The 9,955-nt window shown below is 43.0% G+C and overlaps 1 protein-coding gene across 2 annotated transcripts; it reads left to right on the top strand.

Annotated features, from left to right (window-relative positions):
- The first annotated feature begins 3,919 nt into the window (after positions 1–3,919).
- On the top strand, positions 3,920–5,138 carry LOC108061254 (uncharacterized). 2 transcript variants are annotated; one of them, XM_070219741.1, is made up of 3 exons: positions 3,920–4,364; positions 4,421–4,793; positions 4,847–5,094. In XM_070219741.1, exons 1-3 carry the CDS (start codon positions 4,074–4,076, stop codon positions 4,861–4,863), a joined length of 681 nt encoding a protein of 226 aa, XP_070075842.1. In that variant the 5' UTR covers positions 3,920–4,073; the 3' UTR covers positions 4,864–5,094. The 2 variants fall into 2 exon arrangements, with proteins under 2 accessions (XP_070075842.1, XP_017002833.2); XM_017147344.3 differs by having other exon boundaries at positions 3,921–4,364; positions 4,864–5,138.
- The last annotated feature ends 4,817 nt before the right edge of the window (positions 5,139–9,955 follow it).

The raw sequence follows: 9,955 nt of genomic DNA, 5'->3' as shown, positions 1-9,955 counted from the left end.
CGCCGCCATTATGGCCATCCCGCTCCAACCCACTCCTCCATCTCGCTTCCTCTGTTGGCCCGACTCAACTGACAATATTTATTGCAAATGCAGCAATAAATTTCAAAACACCATTCGCTAAGCACCACATGGGGTCTCGAAAATTGAAGATAAATTTTAAGGCGGCAATTTATGATTTGTGGGCATAAGCGTGAGTCAGGGGCGTCGAGGGGGGTTTCAGAGGCTTGGAAGGGGGTTCTGGACCCGGCACAATCGGCTAAGGCCGCTGCTGACAAGTGTGGAGTGTTTGCCGCCGCACTCCTTCACTCACCAATATATTCCCCTCTCACTTCCCACGGCCCGGTCGTTTTTCAATTGTGTTTGCCGCGATTTTACGACTGCCCGCTGCGCCTTTGACAGCAGCCCGAGCCGAGGAAACCCTTATATACACCGCGAAAAATTCAGATCAGTTCGAAAAGCCCTTGAAGAGACTTGATTCGAAAGCACTTGAAAACTTTGTTTTATTTTCTGCAATCATATTTCAGCACTCAATTAAACACATTACAATACGAATAAATATTAAATATATTTCTTAACTTTTTGTTACCGAGTTAGAAGTAAAAATTTTTTCCCGTGCAGTTCAGAGCCCAAGACTCTTGGTCATAGAGCCGCGGAATTGTAAAAGGGAATTGCTTTTCGCCAAAACGGAAAGAAACGGAGGAAACGGAAACAGAGGGCATAGCAAGGGGTTAAAGTCTCCCTAGGGGCCTTTAACTGGCATTTGAAAAATTACTTTTACCAAAGCTAGTTAAAATGTTCTTCAGCGAATTGTCAATCATAGATGCAACTGAAAATGACAAAGTTACAAGTATTTTTTAAGCAACGAAAGAAATATTTAAATACAGTTTTTATATTTTACATAAATACCTCGAGAATCGCCAGAGAACTATTTTAAAACTTTTTTAAAACATTTTATAATCGAAATTTACTGATAAAATCAATAATAACATTGAAGACAAAAAAATTAATTCATTAAATAAATAATTAAAAATAAAAAAACTCATAAATTAAAAAATGTTTTAAACATGGTAAAAATATAAATGTGTTTTTATTACCACAGTATTACCACCACTGTAAGGGAAGGATACGAAAAGCAGAGCTCTTCTTACAACACCTTGGTGCAATTATTCATTCACTTGCTAACCGGAGCGGAGGAGGAGTGCTGGGGCAGCCAAACCGCCAGACAGACAGAATCGCCTTCTTCTTTACCAACGGCAATGGCAATGGCAACGGCGAGATGCAAACAACAATCCGCTTCAAGTCGAAAATAAGAAAAAGGTTTATGAATGCGCTCATGAAAAATGGAACATCGTTAAGAGCAATTCATAATGAAATACGGGGCACGTTGGGGATTGGAGGGAAAGTTCCCCGGACCTGGGACCTGGACCTGGACCAACTGCAATAAGCTGAGCCCAGGCGGTCGATCTGCACTTTTTTGGTTTCTTCGCTGGAAGCAGCATAAAAATTATGACCATAAGCAGGATATTGGGTTAAGGTTTTATTATTCTTACCTCCTTGTGTGTTGCCAATAAACTTTGTTGCTGCAGCTGATTTCCACCTTTCGGTTTCTCCTGATTTTATTTTTGTATTTTCATTTTCATTTTTGCTTTTGCTTGGTTGTCCAAATGAAGCTGTTGCATTGCCAGACGAAAGCGGTATTTCAATCAGAGCTGAAAAATAAGGGCATGTAGTGCTATGCAAGCCTTATCAATAATTTCGTTTTCATATGCGCATCGTCAGAAAGATACAGATGGGGCCATAAATATGATTCCGGGCCGGAGTGGAGGAGTGGAGTGGCTAGGGAAATTTATAGAGTCTGTTGCCCGGGCTGTCAGGTGAAATAAATAATAAATTCGTTATTTTTCGAGGCTCGGTCCGCGGCGGTGGCTATCAACAGTGCGGAGAGAACAACGACAATAACTCCAGGGGCGTATGATGGAGGCACGCCCACATTCAGCAGCCCCAAACTGCAAACTGAATACTGGATACTGGAGACCAACCATCGACCATCGAACACCGAACATCGTGCTCCCTGCACAGCTGCAAATCGCACTCGGACATCGTGGGGGCCCGATGGGGAAACAAATTTGAATTCAATGAAAGATGAAATCATTAAGTTTGCAGGCAATTGAAGGCGGCTACGAATGCGGTCGGCTTTAATCGTGCTGGAGTCGCACAATGGGACTCGGATCGGATTGGATCGCATTGGGTTGGGTTTGGGTTTCAGTTTGGGATTGGGCTTGGTCGGGAGGAGGCGATGAGATTGCCCGGTCTGTTATGACACAGGCCAGACATTCACCGAAAAACGTTGGGTAGGAAGTAGTGCCGCCGGATCAAGAACTCAATTAGAGAATGCCTAAAAGTTGCAAAAAGAAGGATTAAAAATACTGCACTTTAAAGAATTCGGATATTTATGATTCAGACTTGATATTTGGTAAAAATAATGTTTTCGGGATTGGAAATGGGCAATTTTTTAAGGTTTTCTGAATAATATTTCTATACATATTTATAACCTTTCGTATCTCAGAGCTAGTGATCCCAAAAAAGTACCACTCCATGTCCATGGGAATGAAATTGTCGCCACTTCGTGCACAAGGAAAAAATACGGTGGCTAATGAGAGGCATAATCAACTTCCCATATTGCATACACAATTGATGCCAATGCCCGGAACATGGCCAATAAATATCAACAGCCACACAAATTTGCCTGTTGGCCAACTGGTAACTTCAAAAAGAAAAAAGACAAAAACCAAAAAATAAAAGAAGTAACCAAAGCCGTGAGCCAAGAGAGCCGCCAACAAAAGCGCACATAAATCAACGATCAAGACAATTGCGGTGTAATAATTTTAACTTCTTTAAGTCGGCAGCCAGCCCACACCGCACACCACGGCGCACCACCCGGCACCACCCTGCACCACCGACTCCACTCCACTTCAAGTCGATCCGATTCGGCGGGGGCCCATAAAAATAACAGCTTATCGGCAAGAAGAATCGTGTCGTGGCACGCCTACCAACTCAAAAAGGCATTAAAATATGAAAACAACAATTGCACACTCGCCGGATTCGAGAGATAGAGGTAGGGGGGATGGAGTCCAAGCCCACCTCCGGGGGAAATCAACAGCAGTCTGGGAGTCACAGAGTGGCCGACACGCCCTCTTTTTCCTCAGTGTAGGCGTCAGCCGTTGGCAGCGGCACGTTTTCCTCCGTGAAATTCCAAACTAGCCCCAACCACCCGCAGCATCGCAAGGCGAGTCATTTCAGGCAAGAGGCTAAACCGAAGATATATAGGTGTATCAGGAATGGCCCCTCCGCCCACTGTCCTTGCCCCCTCTCGCCCATCACCCCATTGTTCAACCGAAGGCGGATGAAAGTCGGGGGAGGGATCGGCATCGGTTTCGTGGGGCAGCGGGCAGTTACAACTTAGTTAGCCCAGACAGAATTGCAGGCGATATCTCAATTTGGGGCTCATAAAAATAACGAGTAATAGGCCATGTCCAAAGCGGAGCTTTAAAATATAATTGTTCGACCAGGGGATACCCTTCGAGTAACTAAACTAAATAATTAATATTCTTGATAAATATTTTACAATATTATTGACATTTAAAGACTAGAAAAAACTACAATTAGTTAAAAACATTTTTGAATTTAAATAAAAAATTTAGACAAGGTCCTAGTTTAAAAATGTATTTATTTATTTTTTTATCAGGACTTTGAAAAAATCTAGACTTAGGCATAATCATTTTAGAATTTAAATAAAAAATTTAGTCAAGGTCCCAGGTTCAAAATTTATTGCATACTTTCCAGGGCCCTCAATTTGTAAGCTCAAATACTTGTTCGTTGTAGTAAACAGGGACTTTAGAGTCACTCTCACTACGGTCGTAGTTTTCACCCATTGACATCCCCATAAAGACACAATAGGTCCGACAAGCTCAACACAAAACCACATAGCCCAAAAAAAATCTACTCCCAAAACTGCATTTTGGGACCAATTTAGATGTTCGCGAGAATCTGAAACTGGGAAAGCAAAATTGACAATGGCAACCAGGCAGCCCACTCCCCGCCAGTTGGCCTACCTTGACGAGCTGAAGATGCGACTCCAGGAACTTCGCGATCGCCAGGCGACCTTCATGGAGCAGACAGCCAAGATGCTCAGCCGGATGAGCTCCTCCAGCATGGAGGATGCGGTGGACGCCCAGCCAATGGCCACCGATCCGCCGGAAGGAGGGGCAACTTCGAAGCCTTCGACGGACACCAAGGGATCTAAGGGCAGTCTGAACATCAAGCAGCTGATCCAGCGCTTCGAGGATCTGCGCAAGACCTCGCAGGTGGGATTCAAGGGTGATCTTTTAATTTAGTTCACTCCTAAATCATATTTTTTCAGGACTTTGGCGACCTGCCCGAGGTTCCTGAGGAGCTAATCAACGTAGATGTGCGCCGTATTCTAAATGGCTATGAAAAACTCATCGAGGACGGTAATGTTCTGCAGCAGTCCTGGTTCCTGCTCAAGAAGACCACCGAGAGCTGTGCCCGATTCGCCAGCGCTAATGGCATGAAATCGGAGGAACGTCTTCCATTAAAGACAAACTCGGGCATCGTTGAGGTCTCTCACTTGGTGCCAGAGCGCAGTCCCCAGGTGGTTAGGCTATCTCGGGCTAAGGCTTCCTCTTCGCTGCACTCGAATGTGGTGACCAGTTCAGAGATGGTGGATAAGATGCCGAAAGATGCCAAGTGGAAGAGCAATGCCCAGGACTATGGTAAGAATAAATATAGACCGCCAAAGGACAGTTCCATGTAGCCTAAACCCAAGCGTTATCCCAATCCTAGGTCATGCGCGCTGGGGAGCCTTTATGCAGTTGATCATCCGACTCCTGCGTCCCTTCCATGGCTGCAGCAAGAACAAGAAGAATCCAGCCCCGAACTCATCCGACGTTCCGATTACCTGCCACCTGCCGGAGAAGAAGCACAGCCACTAGGCCTTTTCGATAGCAGCCACTCACACACATATAAAATGCACAAGTGAAGATCCCGAACTAAGCCAAACCAATCCCCACATAATCCCACTAAAAATAATCCAATAAAACCCCGACCCACACCCCAGAGAGATGCGTTAATCAATAGCCAACACCACACGTCAGCATGTCAATATTTTGCCTAATTAATGTGGCCCGGCTCGGGCGCAGTGGCGCATCAATTTCGGGTGTCAAGTGCAATGAGGGGGAACGGGAACGATCGCTCTGTGGGTCCCCTTGGTCCGGATCCGGACCACCATCGGCTAATGTATCTATATAGCCATCGCCATAGCCACAACCACAGCCCAAGTCATGCGATGGCGACGGCGACGTATGGCAGCAACTGCTGCGCTGACAGCGCATTTTAGTCGCCCATGGAATACCGAAAATAAATCTTGCCCTGTCGTGACACAGAGCGGAAGATGCACTGAGAAAATAACCCTCATCACGGGAAATTAGGTAGTTGAATTGGGAAAAGAGATTAATGTTAAGGTCTCACAACATTAGCTTGATTTTTAAGTGATTTATTTTAAGAACATACATGTTTTTATTATGTGTAAATTAATACAATTAATTACCTTATTTTATTGTTTTAAAAAGTCAAGCCTATATAAAAAAAATAATATGTTTTAATCTTAATCGTTTTTAATACTGAAATTGATATATTTTATTTAAATATTGGAGTTTTGCATTTGGTTAAATATTTTTGTTTATATATATAATTTTTGGTAAAATAGATGCAATGAAAACCAACCAAATTAAAAATCCCTAATATTTCAGCAGTGTAGTAAAGGAGTGATTCCTGGGTTAGGCAGGGGTATAAACACTAAAAGCAACGCAGACAAAATACTTGGCCCCACACAACACACACGCATAGCGAGAAGTAAACATTTAAATTTAAATTAAGTGGCTTGTTCAGCATCTCCGAATGCAGCAGCTAATGAGCGGAGGCCCACTCCATGTGGGCAGCGATAGGGGAAATACGTATATTCAGGGGGCGGGGATCTCAGCAGGAAGCTTTCGCGTTCGGATTATCAACGAAATTGATATATTTACTTAAGCGCATGGCCATATATCTGTTTGCGCCGAGATATGCATATTCGGGGGGATCTGATTAGCTCGGATAGGCATCTTTCCATTCAAAATATTAATTAATTTTCATACACATTTCTAAACAAGTTGGATTGTATCCCCTTCGAATATTTCACCTGCTATCAACTATCTTCCTGTGGGATAAATCAAGCTGTAGACATTTATAAATACCTAATTAATTATAATTAAAATTACAAGCACTTAAATCAGAAATAACAAGTCTAAACTGGAAGGCAAACACGAATTCCAGCCACACCTTACCTGGCCATAATAAGAAATCATGTTTGGCAATGATTTGTGGCATCGATGCAGGTTTGCTGTGGAGTATATATTCATATATATATAAATATATTTATCGGTAAAATTGATCAAGAGGGGCCGTACTTTGGGGCAGTGGCTTATCTGCGGAGCTGACACGAGAGGCGATGACGATGGCGATGTTAATCAGCGACAGGCGGCCGCATGCAACCAGCTCAAGAGAGGGAATTATACAGAGATATATGCATACCCGATATATAGATATATTCACGATGGACAACGATGCCGCAACATGTGTCCACGGATCAGCGAGGGGCAACAAACGAGTTGCAAAGTGGCTGACACCGCTGTTTCTTGAATCGTTTTGACCTGAAACATTTTTTTTGCCTTCAGCAGGTGGAAATAACCACCAAATATGGCTGTCCAGTCCACATTGTTTATGTCGGCTTCAAGGTTTGCAGCACGCTTTAACCTCTCTTGTTTGCTATGGTTAATAGGGTTGATCTTGATTGTCCAGTACATAAATCACAATCAGAAATCTCGATACAAAGTGGGTTATAACCACATTCTTAGTAATATAAAAAAAATAAAGTTTTTATTGTCGGTAAGTGAATTACAGTATATAATTGGGCATTATTTTTGGTACGAAAAATTCTAAAACTGAGTCATTTATTTACTTGCGATCTTTAGCATCGCAACTAAGGAAATATTCAAAGCAATTGGTTAAATAAATAGCCAAGCTATCAGCATGTAAACATCCGAAATGTCGACGCCTAGTCAAACATTGGACTTGGGATTGTTAAATCTAGAAATCTAGTTCCGCGGAATGCCCGGCAATTGTAAACTGACATAACAAACAGTTCTGGGAATTCGTCATCGCACATTTCACATTTCACAGGGGCGGAAACCTGACGAGCACACGCCCACCTACATAAGAATGTGGGCGGAGGTGGGGAGGAGTGGCAGTGTTCGCTTTGATGTTGCACCGACACACGTTGGCAGACGTCTGTTCACCTAATTATCACACCATTTGAGGCATCGTAAAAGCGAGACAGCCAAAGGTAACAGTAGGGGTGGTGAAGGGGAGGGGGATTGGTGGGCGGATCGGGAAGCCAAATTCAAGTTTCATTTCGCTGCATTTGTCGTGCATATGGGGCGCATCATAAACCCATAAATGTGTGAAAGAAGGGCGGCGAGATCAAAGCCCTTCGAGAATTAAACTCTTCGAAGTTAAAGGGAATCTGACCAAGAATTTTATATTTTGTATTAGAATTTAGTATTTACTTATAAGTTATAACCCTTGAACAGAATAATGTTTCCAAATTTTATTTAACGTATAAAAGAGATTTATTTTATACAGGGTCACAAAAATTCCAGGAACTAACTACATACTTCTGAATAAATTAAATCCCCGAATGCATTTATCATGTTTACCGGCACATCGCCGAACTGGCATTCATTTCGGTTTCCATTAATTTCAGTGTACAAAGCAAATTAGCAGCAATTTACATCCGATCTAAAGGGAGGGGCAGGGGATTTCACGAGCTGGGTCGAGGAAGCGAATTAGACCTCGGTCCGGCGGGAAATGGAAAATCCCGACCACCGCCAGCTGCACTTGCACATGCAAACTAATAAATTTCATTGATGTGTCTATTTTGGGCTGCCCTCCTCCCAGCTAAAGAGCCCCGAAGTGCCTGCAACGGAAGCAATTTGTAGCTACAAGCTGTAATTTCTGCCCCCCACCCGCCGCACACTTTTCCCCGCCGCTTTTCTAGCTTTTCCTCTACGCCCCTTCTGACATTCCTCGACCAAATAAAAAAGACGTCGATAATTCTTAAGCAACGGCGCGAAAATCGGGCAAATTTTCGCTGTCAGTGGTCGGAACCTAATGGTTGGCACTGGGAGACGAGGTGAAAGGGGTGGCGTTACTCTAGACCTCGTTGGCTTTCGCAAAGCAATTGCTGCACATTTTATTTAACCCTTTTTATGGCCTCATTATGGCCCCAAAAAAGGAAGAGTGCGCGGAGTGCAGACAAAATATATATCTTTTCTGCTGAATTGGGGTAGAAATCGTAAGGGGTAAACGGGTTGGGCGAGGCCTTGGAGCGGGTGCGAAATGTCTGGCGGAAATGAGGCTAGGAATCAAGCAAATAAATGTTTTATAAAATGTTTCCAGCACACAAAGTAACTGAATGTGCGAGTGAAAGGGAAGAGAGGAAAGCGAGCCGTTCCCCAACAATTCTCCAGCCATTAAAATGAAATTTATCGTTCACAATGTTTTATGGTTTTCGAAATTTCGTGCAAAATGGAGTTACTTGGTAATTTGGAAGGAAAATGAATGTTACCAAGGCATGGGTTCATATAAAATGTTACTTTGTCTCTTATTATTTCCTCTGGGCCTCTAGCAGTTGATTAATGAAAGGCCATATGAATTTACTATAACAGATTTTATGTTTCCTTTAAATGATATTATTAATGTTCAAGAAAAAGCTATTAATAAGTATTAAGACATAGGAAATAATGTAAAGATTTAAAAATAAAAATTAAGACTTTAACGAAAATAACAAATCCTTTTTATTTATTAAAAAGGAAATAAGAAAAAATATACCAGAAAATACCAAATAATTCTATAAAACAATCAAAAGCTGTACAAAACATTTCTAAATATTCAACGAAAGTAAAATGTTCCAAAATTGAGCCGTGAACTGGCACAATTAACTTAAAAAGTGTTAGAATGCCAAATTTTTCCATAGGCAGCATTTATCACATGAAATCAAATTGTTTTTCTTTCATTCTGGACCCCGAATGGTCGGTAAATCTCTTCAACTGCAATTCATATTCCCCACAGAGAGGTTGCCCGAGCCCGAGAGCCCGGCTTTTCCCCCCCAAAAATGGGGTGGTGCGGGAAATTAATAGCGGCTAAAACTTTCAACTTTGCCAGAGGGAGGAGCTGCAGCAGCGGCAGCAGCAGCATCGCCAGGAGCAGGAGCTCACTTACTCATTCATTCAGTTTAGCAGGGGCAACTTGTGGCCATAAATTTGAGCGCAGCGCAAAAGTGGAAAATACACCGAAAAATTGCGGAGGCAAGTTGGCCCCAAAACCCCTTTTCATCCCCCTTCCACACGCCCCGCCACTTTACAGTTGTGCTTTTTCGGAGTGCAGGATCCTCCTTTGGGGCCTGTATCTAGCGCACTTTCAGCGCGACGATAAATTTCCAAGGCAAAATGTGTAAATTATAAATACGAGCAATTATTTTAACTCTACTTAACAAATTACCATGCCGTAGCATATGGGGCAAAAGGTATAAATTACCGACTTTTACGACTTGCGGAAATTGTACGGCGACGCTGCCGTTGCAAGCAGGTTATAGCCAGGTCGAGGATGCATGTGTGTGTGTTGTTTTGGCGGGAGTCTGCTTAATTGTGTGTGTAGGTGATTATGCCTAATTGCGTGTGTGTGTGTGCCAGGACCAAAAGCGAAGGCGTCGACGGCGGCATGTTCAAGGATCTCTCTCTCTCCCCCTCTCACTTCCTGTCTCGAAATTTTCCCCACCTTA

This window comes from Drosophila takahashii, chromosome 2L (genome assembly GCF_030179915.1).
Source record: "Drosophila takahashii strain IR98-3 E-12201 chromosome 2L, DtakHiC1v2, whole genome shotgun sequence".
In the NCBI taxonomy this organism is placed as follows: domain Eukaryota; kingdom Metazoa; phylum Arthropoda; class Insecta; order Diptera; family Drosophilidae; genus Drosophila; species Drosophila takahashii.
The sequence above is the reverse complement of the archived record's forward strand: the minus strand, read 5'-3'. Positions and strand labels throughout refer to the sequence as shown.